The sequence below is a fragment of the Protomyctophum parallelum genome (assembly GCF_964188405.1).
Source record: "Protomyctophum parallelum genome assembly, chromosome: 9".
NCBI lineage: Eukaryota > Metazoa > Chordata > Actinopteri > Myctophiformes > Myctophidae > Protomyctophum > Protomyctophum parallelum.
In genome coordinates this window covers 19,782,414-19,804,466 of record NC_139706.1, presented here as the reverse complement: position 1 = coordinate 19,804,466, position 22,053 = coordinate 19,782,414, and the positions used below count along the sequence as shown (strand labels likewise).

At 42.5% G+C, this 22,053-nt stretch overlaps 1 protein-coding gene across 1 annotated transcript; it reads left to right on the top strand.

Annotated features, from left to right (window-relative positions):
* The first annotated feature begins 6,357 nt into the window (after window positions 1–6,357).
* Window positions 6,358–20,896, top strand: ppm1da (protein phosphatase, Mg2+/Mn2+ dependent, 1Da). The gene is made up of 6 exons (XM_083773603.1): window positions 6,358–7,092; window positions 9,216–9,444; window positions 11,338–11,462; window positions 12,121–12,302; window positions 16,658–16,882; window positions 17,486–20,896. The coding sequence occupies exons 1-6, from the start codon at window positions 6,468–6,470 to the stop codon at window positions 17,900–17,902; spliced, it is 1,803 nt and encodes a 600-aa protein (XP_083629729.1). The 5' UTR covers window positions 6,358–6,467; the 3' UTR covers window positions 17,903–20,896.
* Window positions 20,897–22,053: the final 1,157 nt, after the last annotated feature.

Sequence of the window (22,053 nt, the reverse complement as noted above, 5' to 3'; positions counted from 1 at the left end):
ATTGTATTGTTTTCAGTAGCATATTTGATTGTGTTTTCCCGTGCTCTTTTTAATGTCACTGCGTGATCTTATAATCATATTGTTGTGTGTGTCATTTTACAGGTAGAGGCTGAACTCCAGAATAAGGGAAGACGAATGATGGAAGGAACTGCGTGAAACGCTGATGTGAAGTCTGTGGACATGAAGGTGGACATGAAGCTGGGGAGAAGCCGAGGTATCAGTTTCGATCTGGAGGCATTGGGAACATTTAGTTCCGTCAGAGGAGGTGAGATGATGGAATGACATTTTCCCAAGGCCAGCGATAAATTCAGACGAGCATTTTTGCCCTTTTCCCGTGCTCGCCCACTGGTAATGTTGAGAAGAATGTTTCCTGTCATTCCTACATGCGCTTCATTTTCTGTGTACGGTAGGTATGAAGTGGGTAAGGTGTATAACATGTGACAATGTCGACTTAATTGTATTGTTTTCAGTAGCATATTTGATTGTGTTTTCCCGTGCTCTTTTTAATGTCACTGCGTGATCTTATAATCATCTTGTTGTGTGTGTCATTTTACAGGTAGAGGCTGAACTCCAGAAAAAGGGAAGACGAATGATGGAAGGAACTGAGTGAAACGCTGATGTGAAGTCTGTGGACATGAAGGTGGACATGAAGCTGGGGAGAAGCCGAGGTATCTGTTTCGATCTGGAGGCATTGGGAACATTTTGTTCCATCAGAGGAGGTAAGATGAAAGATGATGGAATTACATTTCCCAAGGCCAGCAATAAATTCAGACTTGCATTTTTGCCCTTCCCCCAGCTCGCCCACTGGTAATGTTGAGAAGAATGTTTCCTGTCATTACTACATACGCTTAATTTTCTGTGTACGGTAGGTATGAAGTGGGTAAGGTGTATAATCATGTGACATTGTCCACTTAACTGTATTCTTTTCAGTAGCATATTTGATTGTGTTTTCTCGTGCTTTTTGTAATGTCACTGCATGATCTTGGGAGGTATGCTTTTTGGCTTTTTGGCATGCTTTTTGTTCTTGCCTAATGTAATCACTCTGGATTAAGAGCGTCTGCCAAATGCCTAAAAGAGGTCACTGTGGAGACGAGCTTCGAGGAGAGCAGCTTCGAGGATACGCTTCTTAAAGTACTAGTATGGATAATGCAGTCGTCACTTCTTGATCCTCTAGTCTTTATTTAAACCTGGGTTGTGACATACTTAAAGATGGAGTGCCACAATTTTTGTATTTTTCCAGTTTTTCATGTGTCTATGAGGTGACAGTACTTCATTAGACACCCTGGTGTTGTTTTTATGTGCAATGGTGTATTAACTTTGTATTTAGGGTTTCTTCCTGGAGGCTGAACCCTTGACAGTCAAACGGGCCAATGAAGTAAACAGTAATATAGTGACACCACACTATCAGCCCCTCCCCTAACCCCTCCCCCTTTATCATACAACTACAGCTGTGGGTGTGGCTTCAGTTCAGGTGGATCACCACCCATCACCACCCACCAGGCAGACCAGGCATACTTAAAGGTGATATAGACAAGTTTTCAGCCAAAATATTAAATATATATAAATGTATTCTTTTGGCCTTTTCCCCCTGTATCTTTCCCTATATTATGATGCTGAGGTGTTCTCCTGCAACAGCACACTCCCCCTTTCCCCCCCTGTGGCTGAATGCGCTGTTTATATCCACTACAGTTTACTACTCGGGACGTCGGAGGGGATTTAAACTTTTAGCCAATTGCAGTGCGAGGCTGTGACTGTGTGTTCAACCCAGCACTGCAGTATTATAATGATGCGATGCGATTTGCGATTTCAATTGCAATGTATAATATCCCCATATCTTAGTTTCACTAACATTGTTCATGTGAAATAGTATGTTTATGATTTAATATGTAAGCCTATTGGAATTATGAGAATCGCTATGTATAGTGCATGGTTGCGTGGTGTGAAACTGAACAACACCAGCAGCAATAAGCCCACAGAACTCAGAGGATCCTTAGTCACAGAACAACTCAGACCCCAATAAAATCTCCTGTTTAGGCCTATATCAATATCGTTTTCGTTCATGTGGGTTGTATGTGCTTATTTGTTGAAATGGTGTAAGTGGAAGTGAGTAATAGTATTTCACCCTGCACCGCCGCTCCACCGCGGCGACTGCCTGCCTGCCGGCCGGCTTGAAGCATGCATTCAACCCGTGCTCGCCAACGGTGACAGGCCGTCGCGGATCATCATAGCGATTTTTCTTCATTGCAATGAATAACCGTGGACAGAGTAGTTCACATGAATGAACGATGCTGTAGTGGCATGGGGCATTTGAGGGGCAATATGTTTTATATGCACGATTACAAATAAAAGAGAATTGAATTGAGAGCCAGTGAGTCTCCTCTACTTCCTCATTTACGGGACTCGGTGTGATATTGCGATTATGCTACAGTTACCCTTAAAAAAACATGTCAACTCAATGTCATTGTTGTAACTATGATATCGATAGAAATTCATAGTTTTGTAATGTCATATTTAGCCATACGAAGCAAAAACCATAGCGTCCGTCCCAGCAGCAACAACAATCCCATAGCGTGAAGTGACCTGGCTCAGCCAATAGAATGAGGGGGGGAGGGGGGTGGAGCTAGATATGCATTTGTTTGGAAACACTCACTCGCTTCTGTGTACAAACACTGGAAACTTGTCTATATCACCTTTAATGAACTGGTGGGCGTGTCCATATAAAAGCATGATTTTAACAAATACTGTACACTTTTTGGAAAAAGTTCTTCCCCCTTATATTGTAATAATACCTGATGATCATGTTTTAGGGTGGAAAAAATGGTGGTACTCCATCTTTAACTTTTCTGTCTACACCAAATCTGTTCACCAGCATATAGATGCTGGGGTTAATGTATCCAACAGAGTCACAGTGGTTTCATACATATTTAAAGGGCTAATGAAATCACTTTATTGCACAATAGAGGGTATGTGCATGCATAAAGTGAGTGGCAAATCAAGTGGCAAAGTGAGTGGCGAAATGAGTTTAATATTGTTTAACGTTTAATGCAATCAAATAGGACTTTTCTGTTTGGATGTATTTGCCACTCAGTAGGCGTTCTGCATAACTTTCAGGTATGATGTCACACGCATACCCTCTATTGTGGCACACACAAAAATAGCTGATCTAGCGTTGTAGGCTTGTAGATCTTCTATTTTCACTACTTTTTATATCGTTCATAAATTGTAATCGAAGCAAATATTTGAAATAATCATGATACAGCCCTACTTATTTACACATGTTTTTTTATTCTTTCCCTTGTACTACGGTAACTCTCTTGTATCAAGGTGAAGTTTGAGGTGGTCGTGGTTCCAAGCCAGAAGATGGAATCAGGCCGAGCATAGACATGGTAACGCCCCGCCTGCCTCTGATTGGCCTACCGACACTGCCTGTCCTCCGAGATGCAAGGCTACTCTGTGGTGGGAAATAATACAAGTACAAGAGAATGGCAACACGCGACAGTAACTTGTAACTTTAATTTTTGTAGAAGAGGCAAACTAATATTGTTGCTTTGATTAAATAATTGATTGATGTCACTTTCTGACATGGTGGGGTGAGTTGTCTGTACTCTCCGCTGGGGCAAGTTGGGCGAGTTGGTAAATGGAATGGACGGACAGCTCACCCCGAAAGTCCAGACAACTCACCCCAGTGAGTTGTCTTCACTTTCTGACATTGCGGGGTGAGTTGTCTGTACTTTCCGTGGCACCCATTACAGTAATTCAAACAGTAAAATCCGGTGAAACACTGTTTCAGAGTCTCACAGCTGTACAAAAACCTTATATAACCATTCAGCCATTTTGAGATAACAAATTAGGAGGGTGAGTGTCCAGGTAATATTAACATCTATGGCCAAATTGCCAACACAGTTTTACACATTTCTTCAGAAGTTTCTCACACACACACACACACACACACACACACACACACACACACACACAGATAGAGGGAGAAATCAAGAACAGTGGATCTATGCCGTAATTCAGGAAGATAAGGTACTACTGAATATTTCCCATTTATCCTTAATATAATCTAAAGTATAATTATAAAAGAGCTCAAAGGGTATACGTATTCAGTCAGACAACTCACCCCGAAAGTGCCCGAAAGTGAAGACAGCTCACCCCCGAAAGTGAAGACATCTCATGAGTTGTCCGGACTTTCGGCGTGAGATGTCCGGACATCTCACTTGGAGGTGCAAAAAGGGGGAGTTGTCTTGTTACCGATTGAACAACTATATGATTTGATTTGGCTGTGTTCTAAATTAAAGTGTTAGTGTCGATTATCGTGTATTAATCTAATTAGAGTAAACTAATACTAAAAAGATATTTATTTATTTCCCACCACGGAGTAACCTTGTAGCCTCGGTCCCATCTCATGCTTAGGCCTACTCTGCAAAAATAACCTTGCAGCAGACTATCCAGCATGTAACCTCGCCTCACCAGGCTTTCCACCACCTTGGAGGAAAGCCTGGTCTCTGTTTCAAAAGTCTGTATGATCCGGTCGGGAGCTCTTCTACAAAAATTAAAGTTACAAGTTACTGTTGCGTGTTGCCATTCTCTTGTATTATTTCCCACCACGGAGTACTCTTGCATCTCGGAGGACAGGCAGTGTCTGTAGGCCAAACGGAGGCAGTTACCATGTCTATGCTTGGACGTAGAAAGAAATCACGCGACAAGGTTGTGTTCAAGGCTTATTGACACTAGGCATAATGTGGAAATTGTGATAATTGTATAATGTTTTAACATTTGTAGAGGTGACCATGCCTGAGAATATTTGTATATGGTCGGTGGTCCTTGCAGATTTCCATTGTGCGTGGCAACATTATGTGTGGTCAGTCAAAAGATACATCGACGAGAGTAAAGGTTTGGTCACAATTATTTTATTTATGTATTTTTATAATATTTGTTTTATTTGGAAAAAGCAGTACAGTATAGACAGCATTTCTATGCACACATAGGACACAAGTGCAATTCCCAACTTCTTTTTTTCACCCCTCTTCCCTCCCTCCCCCCTCAACCCCCCTCCAAGTGGCTCCATCTCCAATGTCTCTGTATATAATCCTCTTTCTTCAGATGAGCTACATATGACATCAAGTCCACACTTAAACGGGGGCAACAGGACAATATCACTTCAGATTGTACATTTCAGAAGGAGAAAAAGAAGAAAAAAAAGAAAGTATTTACACAGCTTCGACCATGAGAGGAGGAAGGATGTCTTAAACATTTTCTACAAAGATCATAAAGCAGGCAGTGAGATCACATGAAGTCCGCTCTCAGAGGGGCATTGTGCACTATCCAGTTGTTCCAAATTTGGTAGAAATTGTCTAGTCTAGTTCTTAGCATGTATGTTAATTTTTCCATTTTGAAAATATCCAGGACTATTCCATTGGTCAAAATTCTTAGTGAATGTTTGTTACTAGAGTCCGACGGATATGTCGGTCATTATTTGACGTTTTTCACTATCAGCATCCTATCTCTCCCAGATCATTATTGGTGAACTATTAAAAACAAATCACACCTGTGTGAAGTGAGTGGTGCAACTCTGTGTGGGGGTCCCCGGAATTTCCAGACCCACAGGACCACGGTCAGGGTGCCGACCCGAGTTAGTAAAGGGAAAAGACGGACAGCTCGAGCTCGCCCAACAATATTTGGACAACTCACACTTTCTGACATGGCCGGGTGAGTTGTCTGTACTAAGGAAATGAGTGGAATCACTCAACGCTCACCCCGAAAGTGAAGACAACTCATCCCGGAAATGAAGACAGCTCACCCCCGAAAGTGAAGTGAGTTGTCTGGACTTTCGGGGTGAGAAGTCCGGACAACTCACTTAAAGGTGGAAAAAGGGTGAGTTGTCTTGTTACCAAATGGAATGGTGCCCAGGCTACTCTTTTTCTATCATGGATGAACAAACTTGAAAACATTCTCCTTCGGGATCAATAAAGCACTTAATTCTATTAATGTAAATAATAATATGATTGTATGATATGATTGCCATTTTACAATCATTATTGGATTGTAATTAATTATTAATGCTTTCATTAAGAATTACAATTAAAGCACAATTGAGATTTTCACAAGCTTTCGCCTACTTGTAAACTGTGATGTGACGACGATTGATCCATTGTCAAATTTGTCAGTGGTGATTGAATTCGTATTCAAACAATTAAAAGCTAAGGTATACTATACAATAAATAATGTTTGGTCACGATGTGGGCCTTTGGAGGGCAGTAACTAACTACCATCACTGATTCACTGTGTGTCGCAATGCCCGAGAAGAAGACGACGAGGACGTCTCTCTCTGGCGTCACTGCGTTGGGGTTCTAGCATGTCTGAGCATGCCTACTGGGCTGGAAAATAAACAAAGGCTACTCACTCTGCTGCGATAAAAAAAACATCCGCGTTTTGTCCACATTTTACGGCTTTCTCCTTTTTGTATGGTATCAACACAACCCCTAATACTGAAACTTCAAAACATGGAGAACGCACTACTGATGCGGGTGAGCGTGTTCACGGACCAGGGAGGCAGGAAATACATGGAGGACGTCACCGAGGTCGTAGTGGAGCCCGAGCCGGGAGAGGACGAGGCGAGGGCGGACGAGAAAGACGGGGGCGGCGGTCCGGTCGGTGACTTCGCTGATGGTGCCGTTGTTGCTGCTGCCGCCGGCGACACAACACCACAACAACACCCAGAGCACCGGACCACCACAGACCCCGCCGAGACTACGACCCCCCCGCCGCCGTGTGCACCACCATCCGCTATGTGCGTTGCACTTCTCGAACACGGCGGCGACGACCAAAGCAGCGGCGGCGGCAGGTCTGTACCGTCCACCGCGCCGGGCGGCGAGGAGGAGGAGGAGCAGCAGCATCCTCATCGCTCGGTGGCCTTCTTCGCCGTCTTCGATGGCCACGGAGGCCGGGAGGCGGCGGAGTTCGCCCGGGACTATCTGTGGGAGTTCATAAAGAAACAGCGGGGGTTCTGGTCCAAGTGCGACGAGGAGGTGTGCTCGGCCATACGGAAAGGATTTGTCGCCTGCCATCACGCCATGTGGAAAAAGCTACGTACGTTTTTGGAGATGTTTTGATATATTCTAACGCGAAATTGTGATAATTTACTGTTTGCCGCAAATTATAGACGTGAAACAATGTAAACTGAACATAAGAGAGTGTGTGTGTGTGTGTGTGTGTGTGTGTGTGTGTGTGTGTGTGTGTGTGTGTGGTTTTGGAGTGGAGGGGCACACCGTTTAGATCCAGCCTGGCCCTGAATTCAGGCCTTATTTAATCCACACCAAATTATTCACCCTCCCCAAGTACCCAACTACTTTAAGAAAAACAATGTATGCGGTGGAACCCCAGTTTTGTTACTAAAAGTAGCAATATCACTATTACGAAACCTATAGCTTTGCCTTTGCAACATAATTTTAGCAGAGGGATACCAAGCATTGAAGGTGCAAATAACGGAGTCAACACAGGTTTTTAGTCAAAAAGGTGTCATGTGCTTTTTACTCTGCTTTAGATTAATATTTACATACAAATCACAGAGGTGCAAAACACAAATAAGCCACTGCCAGGGGATGTAGGAAGAAACCGTACAACCGTAGATACTGTATGTAGTGTTGTAAGGGCCCATGTCTTACCTGTCCCGCCTGTCTAGGCAGGGCACTATAGATCCAGAGTAGGAGCAATGTTTTTCTGGTAGGCCTATGGCAAACTGTGTGGGGTGACCACAGTTGATAGGTGATTGCTGGCTAAGCAAGGAGGACAAAACACAAAACCCAAGAAACACACGCAGTGGAAGGTAACAATCACATTTGTGATCTCCCCGGTGCCGGTGGTGGTCGTAATACCGATAATAACCGATTTTATCCATAGAGAACTCAAACAGCATACATGATCAAAAAGTGAAATTGGAAGCAACTTATCAAAAACCAAAAACAACAGTCAATAAGCAGACAAAACTGGAACTGGAAGCCAAACGCTATACAATTCAAGCGTATAAATGGGTTCTCCGTAATGATTATATATTACAGCACCTTTGAAATTGCTATTGAAAAGGGTGTAATGTAATAAAATACAATGACACACACACATACTTCAAAAGAATATACACAGTAAAGCCCAGAGGCTTATTTCCATGGTGGTCCCAAGACTCCCAAAAGCCCACGATGAAAGCACAATACTTCGCTTCCACCACTGCATAACAATATTAGTAGATGTAGGCTTCATATTGTATAGCCCCATTCATGTTGTGTATTGGTTATCTGAAGTAAACACAGCAATGGAGTCTGCTTGCTTCCTCCTGTGTCTGAACAATGATAATACATATTTGCCCAGACATGTCATCATGTGGTGGGCTGAACAGCTGAGCAAACCAGGGGTTGTGTCATTTGTGTACAGAGAACACATGATGCACTGAAACATTTCATGCCACACCGTGAGACTGTGTCCAAAAGGTAGACTTTCATTTCATATGATTATTCATATGATTATTGTGGTACAGCTGTTGGTCATTCTTTTGTTAAGTAGCCTATAACATTAAATACACTTTGAAACATTTACAATAACAGGGTGATACCTTTTTTACAGCAAAATTGTAGTTATTTCACCTTTGGGCTCTGAGGGATAGTGTAACAGTAACTGACAGAAATGTATGTATTTAGCATAAATCCACAATAATTCACAATATACTGTGAAAATAGTAATATATATATATATATACATTGAAACTTTAAGATACCAGGTAATCAATGATTCTGAACCTAGCATCTGTTTGAATAACATGCTATCTAAAAGAACAAAAACAAGCAGCCTAACAAAAACGGTCTGTCTGCATAGTATTATCTAGGTCAGTCACTAGCATCAATCAAACAGAAGGTTGCAGGAAGGGGTACGGGGAGAGTTAAGATAAAAACAATCTCTGAAATCATAGGACTTATTTAGCCTAAACCTAAACAGTCCATTAATGTGTTTCTGAAAACATTTGAGGCTGAATCTTGATGCAATTGATCTGAAAATATCAGTTTGAGAATTTGATCCAACTCTGGTGTGCCAGACGAGAGATTTTGTCAGCCATGTTTGTAGCAGAAGGCATTCATTTTTCAGCACAACATCTTTGGATTGTGAAGGGCACATGTTTACTATTGTGTGTGTTTTCATTCTGTTTATATGTTAATCTTTCCCGTTAGCGGAGTGGCCAAAGACACTAACAGGGCTCCCCAGCACATCCGGCACGACGGCCAGTGTGGTGATCATCAGGGGCCAGCGTATGTATGTGGCCCATGTAGGGGACTCTGCGGTGGTCCTTGGTGTCCAGGATGATCCCTTGGACCAGTTCATCAGAGCTGTCGAGGTCACCCAGGACCACAAACCTGAGCTGCCCCGTGAAAGAGAGCGCATCGAGGGGTTGGGGGGAAGGTGAGCTACCCAGGAAGTTAATAATAGTTGTTGATCATTATAGTTTTTTTTTTACAGCAATAACAGAAGCTGGCCGAGTTGAATTCCTGGAATGATGTGTAGTTCTGTCAGAAGAGAAAGTGTCATGTTAGGAATTTGATTAAAGTTCAATACATGCTCCTTCCGACGTTGTGTTTTTTGGACGTGATTTCCAAATTAATTCAGGACATCTAGGGATGCGTCTGAGCAAAAATAAAGCTGAAATACTGAATTATGTCAAAATGTAGTTCTCTCACTTCCCAAGCCATTTGCATTAACTAAAGGGTAAGTGAGGACATCACAGAGCAAACAATATAGTTCTACAAAACCTCCGTGCAGCCCTCAAGCCTCCCTCACGCTCTGTGATAAAGATGGAAGTTCCTGCAATGAGCACAATAGCAAATCAAGTATCTCGCTCAGTGGGCAGCATCTGTTACTCAGTTACTGTGTCTCCAGCAAGTCTGCTGATAAGATAGTGATGCTGCTGACAGGTTGGCGCATAGTTCAGAACAAATAATATCTGTAGTTAAAAATCACAGCATGTGAGAAAAGACAGTAGGAAGATTACATTATTTATCGTTGTGTTTTGCAACCAAAACAAACTATAGTTATATCGCTTCACGTTTGAAAGGCCCTTTACAATGAGGAAATGTACAAGTCAATATGGCATGTAATATTGTATGAGGGTTTTCTTTCTCTTTTGTCTTTTTTTTCTTACCTCTTTTTTGTTTTCCATAAAAGAAAAAATCACACCTGTGAGGGGCGCTAATATATTAAAGTCTAACTCATGTTGATTAGGTGATGTAATGGTGATGTAAAACAAACATTAAATGCCATTAACAATAAAGAGACAATATGACGTAATGAGTTACAAAATGACGTAAATTGTCCCTTCATTGTCAATGGTGTTTATAAAACAAAACTAATGACAAACATTAAACCTGTATAGGAGGGGCTAGCGCCCCTCAAAAATGTATAATAATTAGTATGTCATTAAATGATAACGGTATACTTTTACCAGGGTAGATCATCAAGCCATGTCCTGCCTGGACGCCCAATGGGGTTGGATTTTGGAACTTGTCAAACCTTTCAGCCCTCATGAGTTTGCAGGTCTGCCCCAGTCCAGTAAAAATAAATGTTCAAATATTATTTATTTTGTTTGATATTGGAAATTACATATACGTGTATTATATAGTAATATTAACACATAGCAAAACACAATCTATTTGGCCGGTACAAAACCTCCTGTCTGGTAGTTTTTTTAATTAAATCCACTGACACTTTGGTCGATAAGCCAAAATATTAATATTTATCTCTGCCAGGCCATAACAGCTGGGTCAGGGATTATGTTTTTGAGCAGCTATTCTCGGGCACCACTGGACTGATCGGCGTGAAATTGTTCATGCACACTCCAGTTGGCCAAGGAAGAAAATCGTCTTGAATGTGTTGATAATGGGCCGATTCACGCTTTGGCCTATTGCTCTTGTACTGTAGGTCATACAACAATGAAAAGTTTTCCCTCCGGGATATCTCGGATCATGACGAAACTCCCCATGTAAACCATGGCCATTTCAGCCAGACTAGATTTAATTTCTGCCATTTAGCATTTTCTTCAAATGGAAATAGGCTCAGATGAGTGCCGTTTTGTAGTTGAAGTTAGTTTATGTGGTCAATGTAAAGATTATACTTCATTGACACAGAGATGAGGTGTGATGTGATCATGGATGTGCAACAGATCCTCCTGGGACAGGAATCAAAGTCGGGTGTTGTAATTATGTGTGTCAGTACACATTCACAGAGTAGGCCATTAGTCACGGGGTGCCCTGCTAATATGGTTATTAAGGAGTATTTAACTGGCTTTTCTCCTCTTCTCAGTGTGATAAAGAAGTCTGGAGTGAACCGGGTGGTGTGGAAGAGACCCAGACTGAGTCACAACGGCCCTGTCCGCCGCAGCACTGTCATCGACCAGATCCCCTTCCTGGCCGTGGCCAGAGCTTTGGGTAAGGTCGTCTACACTTTTTTCTTTGTTTCCTGATTTATTTTTGGGCTTTTTATGCCTTTATTGATATTACAGTAGGTAGACAGAAAAGGGGAGAGAAATGGGGAGTGACACGCAGCAAAGACCGTCAGGATTGGGACTCTAACCCACAACGCGCTGTCACAGGCTAGGCCACGTTTGACGTTATTGTCCAAAATGTAAATGGAGAATGATCGACTTCTGTTCTTGTACTCGTTAACCAAGGAGTGCGTTATCTTGCTTCTCAATTATTTTCAGCTGGTTGAAGGGTTCATGTTGAGCCTCTCTTTCAAGAATACTATTCCCAAGGAGATTAACCTGTAATTGCTAAGTAAATAAAAACACAAGCGCACTCAATGAAACCTTCAGGTGAGGATAGATGGTTGACCGGGGTCAGTAGACGGAGTAGACTAGGTTCTCCCGCTGGCCACTTTTATTTTTTATTTAACCTTAATTTAACCAGTAAAAACACATTGAGACTGCGTCTCTTTTACAAGTTGGGAACTGGCCAAGAGGCAGAAATGAAATTACACTTCAATACTACATCAATGTCACATTATGGAACAGCAAATAAAACATCCATGATCTTTTTAGTAGCAGGGCAAAATACACAATCTTCATCTGATGCTCTCACACTGCAGGTGACCTATGGAGCTATGACTTCTACAGTGGGGAGTTTGTCGTGTCCCCGGAACCAGACACCAGTGTGGTGGTCCTGGACCCCAGTAAGCATCGCTACATCATCCTGGGGAGTGACGGTCTGTGGAACATGGTGCCACCGCAGGACGCCGTCTCCATGTGCCAGGACAACGATGAGTCCATGGTGAGTGGAGCATGAGAACAGATTAGGACCGCAGTCGTCTTGTCATCATGGATATTGGATACCTTGCTTTGCATTGAGGGAGGTACTATTTGTTTATATATATATATATATATATATATATATATATATATATATATATATATATAAAAAAAAATTGCCTTTATTGATAGGGTACAGTAATTAGTAATAGACAGGAAAGGGGAGAGATGAGGAGTGACACACGGTGGCTGGCTTGGCAGCCTAGGTGCCCAGACAGTTGAGCTAACCGCCCGGGTCGGCACTCTTCTTCCTCCGTGTCTGGCCATCCTCTATATCACCTCTTTCCAGTGGCATTTTGCTCGGACAGGTCATCTCCAGTACATTGTGGCTTAGCTACATCTCATGATGTGTTCCATTGTTGTTTGTGGTTCACCGCACACACATGCATCAGAGCGTGTTAATTAAATGTTTTTCATGGATGCCTTTCAGTGTCCTTCGCCGACCCGCAGATGGTTCAATGTTTTCCAGACTGTTTTGAACATTTTTTTTATTTTAGCAGCTTACTCACTTGAGAATGGGATTAAATGTGATAAATCACGAACATGACAAAAAATTGGGATGCAGTGCTTCAGTTAGCCCACCGTTCAGTTTTAACCTCAGTTTTTGGGTCACGGCTTTGGTTCAGTTTCGGCACAGTAAAAAGAAAAATGGAAAAAACAAACCTGTCACTCACTTCACCCAGAGCCAATAGGCATGTTTACATTTCCCATTCTAATCGGGTTAAAACAAGGTTTTAAATACACCGGATTTAAAATATCCATGTATACACCTAAATATACCTGATCAAGCGCCACCCGATTGAAATTCTAATCGGGTGCAGAGGGGTGGTCTAGACTTTTTTTTAACCCGATTAGAATCTGATATGTTCTTTCTGCACATCAAATTGTCGGGCAATTTCTGTTGCTTAACCTCCTTTTTGGCAGTGCGATGAGGCGGTATTCCTCTCTCTCTCGTTCCCTCTCTCTCTGCGAGCGCACGTGTGCACACACACACACACACACACACACACAGCACTATATTGCCGAAAATCTCCCATTCAAATAAAAAGTAGGCCTATAAATAAATAAAAGTACATGTTGCAGCCACTGAGATAATGGATGATGTATGTGAGAAATCACTCGTTAGTACCTGAAGTTGCATGCGCTGCCCGCTGCCTCTGTCATCGCAGATCTGTTTGGCTGAAGAAAGTTGATATCCAATAATATAACTATGCCTACATGCCATCATGGTTTAAAAAATAAATAATATAATTAAAAAATAAGGCATTCTCCCAAATTCCAGTTTTAGAATCTGACTTTATTTCACAACATATTCCCCAATTTCCACTGAGATTATGGGGTGAATGACACATATTAACTGTATGATTTTGGGTGTGCAAGTACAGTACAGTGACAGTACAGTACAGAAGAGGGACCCCGACACGGTAGCTCTGTCATTTCTCAAACGTTTCGGACGTGGTGCGGCACACCGGAACCGGCCCGCCCCCCCCCCCCCCCCCCCGGGGGGCGTTCCTGGGGTCTGGATGTTCCGGGGCCCCCCACATGGTATCTCTGTCATCTCTCTACCGTTTTGGACGCGGGTCGGCTCGCCGGAACTGGCCCGTTACCCCGGGTGTGTGTAAAAGGCGGGAGGGAAGAATGCGTAAACTCACTCACTCCGGCCCCGCTATGTGATACAAAATGTCCTTTTCGGGTTGTTTCCGGCGTGTTGTTGCTGGCGGTGGACGTCATGGATCCTTATTAGTGTAGTCTAGTCAACACGACATGGTGTTTGTTTGTCGATGCGTACTGTTACTGAGGTGGAGACGGAGTGTTCGCCTGTCCGGCACAGCAGCCAGAGGGGGAGGGGGAGCTGGTGTGGAGCAGAGGCAGCGAGGTTGGTTCATGTAACGCGTGTATGACTGTGAAGGCCGTACACTACAATGCGCCATTGGACTGGTCTTGCGCAAGAATGTGTTCTTTCATAGAAATGGGTATTGTACTGTATGCATGGATGCAAAGTAGTGCGTGATGTCTGGACAGGCATGCTGTCATGTTGGCATGTTGTGCATGGTGAGATGTGTGCAAACGGTGTGGTTTGGTAGGAGAAGGCGGACAAAGGATGGGGTGTTGCACTGGCTATTAGTGTGGCAGGATGTATTATTGAGTGGTGCAGCCACTCCAAGGAACGGCAATGTGTGTCCCTATGTATGTCTGTCTGTCTGTCTGTCTGTTTAGAGTACCAACAGGTGACAAAGTGGCGCTGTTCAGCTTCACACTGTGCACAGGTGCATGATGGGAAGTTGAGATGTACTCGTAGCCTACTGTACTGTAGCCTACTACACTGTACTGTACTTATTATTATTATTATTAGTAGTACTAGTAGTAGTATTGCATTGTATCACAGCCTTCCAATCAGTCTTGTCAATTATTCATCCTCATCCTGTACATCCACTTACCACTAGTTGGCATCAGCTAATAATGTGTTGTTTGTTTGTAATTGTTCCCACTTCCTGGTGTGTGCACATGTAAACACCTGATCGGATTGAACTTGCCCCATGTAAACACTTGATCCAAAACCTTCAATCGGGTTTATTTTAATCAGATTGGAAGAAAGGTGTCCATGTAAGCGCAGCTAGTGAGACTCTGACTTCACTGTGCGAGTTACGCTTGCACAGGAGAGGGGGAGAGTCTCTGCTGTCATGTGTCAGTTGTTCGAGCTTCTGTGTTAGAAATAACAAAACTTCTGAATGAGCTCATGCTACAGCAAGTCAAGACAATAACAGACAACACCTTGGTTACCTGTCAACGCAGTAGACTAATTATATGATAATTTATTAATCTAATGGTGTCGCTTGCTGAAAATGGACGATCAAGCTCAAATTCACTAATTTATCAATTGAGTGTAAAATCTGCCCCAAATTAGAGTGTAGGTTTCGTAGTACACCCACGTCGCCACTGCCTTTATAAAGTGATCGCAAACTGATCCTTCCTTAATTTCATTCCGACGTTAATAAATGTGACGGCTGAAATCTATCTGGCACGCCCTATGAGATCAAGCCTCGCCCTCGTTTTTGCGACATGAACAACTGCAATACGACCGCCTCACCCCCCTCTCTCATACACACACACACACGCATGCTCACGCAACTTGCAAGCCCAACTGCATGGTGTGTTGTATCTTAAATAAATAAAGAACACCTGCATTAATTAAATAAATTAAATAAAGGCCTACCCTGTCTGTTTCCCTCTCACCTCGCTTGCCTTGCTGTCATGTCCATGCACGCACCTCAAGGCTATACATGACACATCGCATCGCCATGAATGGAATACGTTTGTAGGCTAGGCCTATATTAATTTTACCCATTTGTGCGCATGCAGTGCACGGCGAAGGCGATCAGTGAGACTGTGCACTGCTGTGATAAGTGCTGTGGGTGAGTGATGCCTGGCTGCATGAGAGATAGCATGTCGTCAAGGTAGTCATAATCAACGTTTATGGCGTGATTTGATCATTGATGAACGAATCATAAACATATGGATGAAAACTTGCAATGCAGGCCTTCACGTGCGTCGCCAGCACATAGGCTACCAGCACACATGCAAGCCTTGCATGTGTTCTGGCGACGCACGCCGCGATCTCGTCCTCCCGTCAAAGCACTTATTTAAATGGTGAATGATTTAGCCCCTTATGCCTATAGCCTACAATTGCAAATAGGCAAGCTGTATGCTTGTCATTGTCACTTCGAAATAAAGGCGTGCAGTCCATTTATGACTAAATATTTTTTTATACATCACAGGGATTATATAGGCATCTGATTAGTTTGTAGTACATTGTAAACATGTTATATTGTTTTTAATTGCACGATTTTAATTGCTTGTAAAGTTGGAAATCTCTCTTTTTATTTATTTATTTTTACATGTGGGCCTATAGTTTTATATTAACATTTTAGGAGTGAATACATATGTTTCGATGCCTGGTCTCAGCTGGTCAAACAATGCTGCTCCACTGTTCTACGACAGAAAAACAGGTGAGGACAAAGCGTACGACAGCTCCCGACCAAAAACATGATTTTTGTCCTGGCTCACGTTCAAGTTCAAGGTTTTGCGGAAATGGTAAATGCCGATATTTTGGCATACGCCGAGTTGATAAATGAGGGACAATGTGTTTTCTTTTTGTGGTTGCAAGCAACACTGTTGTATTCACTTTGGATTCATTGGATGACCCAGATACAGTGCTAATTCAACAGTACATGCATGCATGTAAAGTGGTAATGCTGTATGTTAAAAATGCATATTGAAGCGTGGATGGTCAGGTGTAACCATACCGCCCTCCTACAGGCTCCGTGCGGGGTGTCCAGCGCGCGGCAGCTGGTCAGCCATGCCCTTCTGCGCTGGCGCCAGAGGATGCTCCGTGCCGACAACACCAGTGCCATCGTCATCGCCCTGCAGGAACCCGGTATCTCCCAGGAAACACTTCACCATGAGGAGGTGCTGGTGAACTTGGCCGAGGTGTCCCAGTGCCCCCCCGCGTCCCTCTCCCGCTCAGACACACCGCTTATCCAGGTGAGGCTGCACAGCGGAGATGAAAGGATGAGCCAAGTGTGAGGGGGATTATACACGGTGGCAAAGATGCTCCCCGAAGTCTCAAAATGCCCCTCTCCGGAGGAAGGTTCTGGGCATAGATATGCGAACATTCTACGAAAGTAGCAGTTTGGCTATTTGCGTCAAAGAGATTTGGTGTAGAGGGATAAAAGGAGGCACCAAGTATAGACCCCTGGGGGACCCCGGTCAACCAAATGCAGTGTATTCATCCCTTCATAGAAATGAATGTATAGAACAGATAGCTACACTTACGCTTCTATATCAAACACAGAGGAGGAAATAATCAATCCATGGGGGCCTCCATGATACCTTTGTTCCATATGACGATGCGTTACGGTATCCAAGCAAATAAGTGTTGTCGAGAAGTTGGGCACTCAAGACCTATCTATACTTTTAAGTCTATGGGTGTCCTTAAATGTTATACATGGGGAAAAACTTGACACACAATGGACACCTTGGATGAAGCGTTGAGGGAAAGGTCTTTATGTACATACTGTAGCTGTTGTGACTGTTGGCTACCTCAAAACATAATGTAATGATCTGTTCTCTCTCTCTCTCCCACAGCGTCTTCCAGAGGTGGATATTCCCGCCGTCGTCTGCGAACTCCTCCCAACGCTGCAACGAATGGATGGCCTATCGGGGAGCAGCAGCCTGTATGACCTCTCCTTGTCGGCGTCGAGCCCCTTCGCCCCACTCCTGATGGACAGTGACATGGAACCGGCCCATTCCGATTCGCCTCTGACCGAGGGCTGCTCCCAGGGGCCGGGGCTCGGGGCCGTCTCCAGGGTGACCAGAAGCAAAAGGACTGTCGATGGACCAGCGGCGTTGGCAGCTTCCCAGTCGACCAAGAAAGCGTGTCGCAGACACGGTGACAGGATACCCCTGGACACGCACACGGAGGAAAATGATCAGAAACAGACGTCCAACAATGTCCCCGTCCTGCTCCAGCAGCATGGAAAGACCACAGTGTGTGTTTGCTGAGACGCAATCCCAACCACGCACAAGTACACACACACACACACACACGCACGCATGCACTTGCATGTACACACACAAGCACACACACCACAGTGACCACACACACACACACACACACACACACACACACAGTACATGTACAGAGATGCACACACAGACATGCTGCCTCCTCCTGCCCACAAACTCTCGTTTGTTATGGGTATTTTTGTTTTAAACTAGTTTAAACGTTATTGACGAATGGCATCTTGCCAGCCTATTTTGACAGTGGAAGTAGCCGCTCTGTGTTGTGTTGGACATTGTGGAACAATGGGCTCTGCCCTCTTCATACCTCTGTTGTCACATTTATTTGTAAAGTTCAAGTTGTTGCCCAAATTTACAGTTGTCTTTATCTTCACATCTTCCTGAAAATAGGATGTTTGTCATTTTCACCCTATTATGCAAACAATTGTATGAAATATGTATGAATAATTATGTTAATGTATATATTCCGGATTTTAAGTATTAAGTAGTACAATGTTCCTTTAAAACAAATCAATATATTTTTATACACTGTTTTATTACACTAAAATATGAGAATACCACACCTCCATAAGTCACATTTTATTTTGAAATTAACCTCACCGTGGCTAAATATTTAGAAGTTTGTTTTATGCTCTTATTTTATCGCTGGATGAGACTTGTCTTACCACAAAATCAAAGGTGCTGCTATGGTCAGAACCAGTAAGCTAATGAATAGTTTTATGTACAAACTATGATGTTGCCATTGTTTTGTTGGGGGAAGATTGCACTTCTGCTTCCGTCTTTGTCCCTATGTCGGGCTCTGTTCCTTTGACATCAGACACTTTTCACAGACAGGATGTTTTGTTGGTGAACACAGCTGACGGTAATAACGTGAATTGCGCTGTCGTTTTAGCCCTTACTGTGTGCCAGCATGCACAACTTCTGTACAGTTTACTTGATGCTGGCACAAAGCAACACTTAAAAGAAACACACCAAACATATATGATATTATGCTCAGCTGCGTTTACCAATATTAATGACACGTCAAAATGTCCACTGTGAAAAGTGAACATTGACCATGGAATTCTTCCATGATAATGAAGTGGTTTTCACCAGGTGTCCCAGGTCTCTGTTTAATGATGAGGTCACCAGAAGGACACGTGAATGCAATTACTGAATGCAATAGAAAACCAGTTGTAGCCTACAAAAGTTTGACGACCAGGGTTTAGGCGCCATACCGTGTGTTGTTTCAAATGGTGAATGGTGCTGTCTGTTTGAATGGAGCAAGAATTTGAGTGTTATTTTTTCGTGTTTCCCCTGAGTATCTGTTTGCATTTACAAGTTTTCACAAGTGGATTCAGAAAATGGAGCAAATATACAGTAACCTGTAACGGGAGCTTATGGCCCGTGGAATCATTTCAATTCACATTGAGGGAGCATGTATTCGGCAAGTGACATTGTAATTTCAGCTCGGTGTCATCAGTCCACTGTACACCATCTTATCTACCCTTTTCCCTAACAAGTACAAACTAGTCCTGTCTGTGTGATGGGACTTAACAGTTCTTTATATTAAGTTTCCATCTCACAGGGACTTACAGTCTGAATACCACTAATTAAACAGTCTAAGTGCTATTCTGCAGATGTGCTCATGCCGTAAAATTTACTAGTAAATGATGGACTCACAACTTATTGTGGGTCAGTGTGATCTGAGAAAGACTTTTCTTTTTTGCACTGATAAAATACAAAATATTGACTGTAATTGTTTGCTTTAGCTAGCGTTTTTAGTATAACAGAATAACTTAATAGCTTGACTCAAATGAAATGAAAAGAGAGAGTGGACTGTGGAAGAGGCGGAGTTCTCAGATTTCCCTGTTGCGGGCAGTGTGTATACAGTATGCAAATTAAAGCCTTGCTCTCAGTTTTGCTTTCACGGTAACTGATAAAGCTAGACATCACAGCATGACAGTCTCTCATTTGTTATTTATGAGATCTTGTTAAGTTATTGTTCTTATATTTCTTTTGTATTTTGATAGACCAAAGTGCAATTTTTTTAACAATGTGTAGCATTCTTTATTGACTTGTTTTAGAATATCGTTCAGTTGAAAGTGTTTTGTCTTGAGATATGACGATGCTCATATTTGATTCATCCTGTGAATGCAAGCCTACTTGTTACTGGGCTGGGGATCATGATTCTATAACCATTTAATACAATTTGTAAGGTATTTTTAAGTGCTTAAGTTAACTGGTTCACGCTGTGGAATTATAGCATCCCTTTGTCCCATATGCAGATGGCTGTGCTTACAGTAAGTAGTGCATGTGAACAGCATACATGTGGAAATATGCTTAATCTGGAATTGAACCTTAAATAAAAGGTTTTATGATTATTATTTAGTTTTTTGAGGATGCGTTTTGTAGAAACAAAGTGGCTGGCTAGTGCAATGAGTATACAAGCCACTGTTTCAAATAGTGGCTTGTATACTCATTGTACTAGTACTAGTCAAACAGTCTGTAAAAGGTTCTTCTGTACTAGTCAAACAGTCTGTAAAAGGTTCTTCTGAAGTGTTTTGAGAAAGAATCTGTTAAAAGATGCAAGCAATTTTGTGACTGGTCCAGTCAGCCACACTACACTGAGATCTCCACTGGGAGGACCAGAGTTATGTCAGCTAAATTAACAAATAGGCACCTTAAAAAACGTTTTACCTGATTTCCATGTTAATTATGTAAAACGAATGAAAAGCTAAGTAGAACTAGTTAGGAATATGGTACACACACACACGACAATGTGTCCAATTAAAAATAAATTGTTGTAGTTTGGGACAGTGCAAAATCCAATGTAATTTGACAAGCCACCTGTCAGTCACTCTAATAAGTCATTGGAAAATACAACTTTTAAATTGACCTCAAATCACTCCAAGTATAGGGGGTTAAAACAATTAACACTTTTTACTGCTGCAAATAATGAACATGACTGGTTTTGTATTTTATTGTTAATAAACTTCTCTTACCTAAATTGCTTCTGGTTATGTTGAAATATTACACCACGTTGCCATCTAGTGGGTCAACTGGTGAACATCATACAAAAGCCATGGATGCAGATGGGGGCTTAGTGGAGGCAGAGCTACTCTAAGAGGCAGAGCCATAGAGTAATCGTTACGCAAACTCCTTTCACTTCATGGGGCCAGTCCAATGGCGGCTCTTGTACATAGACTTCTATTGGTTTGTCCCTATTTGAAGGCTTCAAATAGTATTAGGATGTTGATATTCATTCTGAATTCATCTTATAGGGCCCCAATGTTTTTTGACTGGGGAGTCATATTTAGACGGCAGTAATTGCCTGTCATAATTTCCCCCTTCCGTATTGAAGTATTGCAGGAGAGTCCAATACATCGATACAGGACAGTATTTAGATGTTGATATTAATTTTGTATTCATCTGCAGCGCCCCAAATCACACCTTAGATTAGAAAGCACGAGTGTCTATTTCAAATACAAAGTGTTTTTTGACTGGTGTCTGGGGAGTCATTTGGACGGCAGTAATTTCCTGTCATAATTTCACCCCCCTTCATATCGAAGTATTGGACAGTAAAGATGTTGATATTAATCACACCTTCGAAAGCACGAGTGTCTTTGAAGTGTTTTTTGACTGGTGTTAAGCTTAGACTCTTCTATACCAGTTTAATACAAATTGCAGACAGGAGCTGTTTTATGGCGGTTCTGAAGGAGTTATAGGATAAGGACTAGCTGTCACACTTTTAGGAAATTCAATAGGCATCTATGTTGAAAGATATCCTTCTATTTCAATTTTTGAGGGGTATAGCCCCTCCTATATTTCCAGCTTTTGGGGTATGTGCACAAACTTTGTCCTTACACAAACATTAAATTCCCATTGACAATGAATGGACAATTTTACGTCATAGCGCCCCTCACTTCACACGGGCATGATTTTTTTCTATTTAAAGGGTATATTACCATTCACAACAAAAGAACAATACAAAGACCACTAGTTCTGAGAGAGAGAGAGAGAGAGAGAGAGAGAGAGAGAGAGAGAGAGAGAGAGAGAGAGAGAGAGAGAGAGAGAGATAATCCATCCACCGCTGTAACAAAGCCATTACACCAAATAAGGGCGACGCCTAGTGGTACATAGAGAAACTACAA

Excerpts from the sequence above, each read along its gene's own strand:
- ppm1da (XM_083773603.1), top strand. The coding sequence starts at position 6,468 with ATGGTATCAACACAACCCCTAATACTGAAACTTCAAAACATGGAGAAC. Across the intron at positions 9,445-11,337 it reads ATCGAGGGGTTGGGGGGAAG|TGTGATAAAGAAGTCTGGAG; the intron begins GTGAGCTACCCA and ends TCCTCTTCTCAG. Across the intron at positions 16,883-17,485 it reads CAGACACACCGCTTATCCAG|CGTCTTCCAGAGGTGGATAT; the intron begins GTGAGGCTGCAC and ends TCTCTCCCACAG.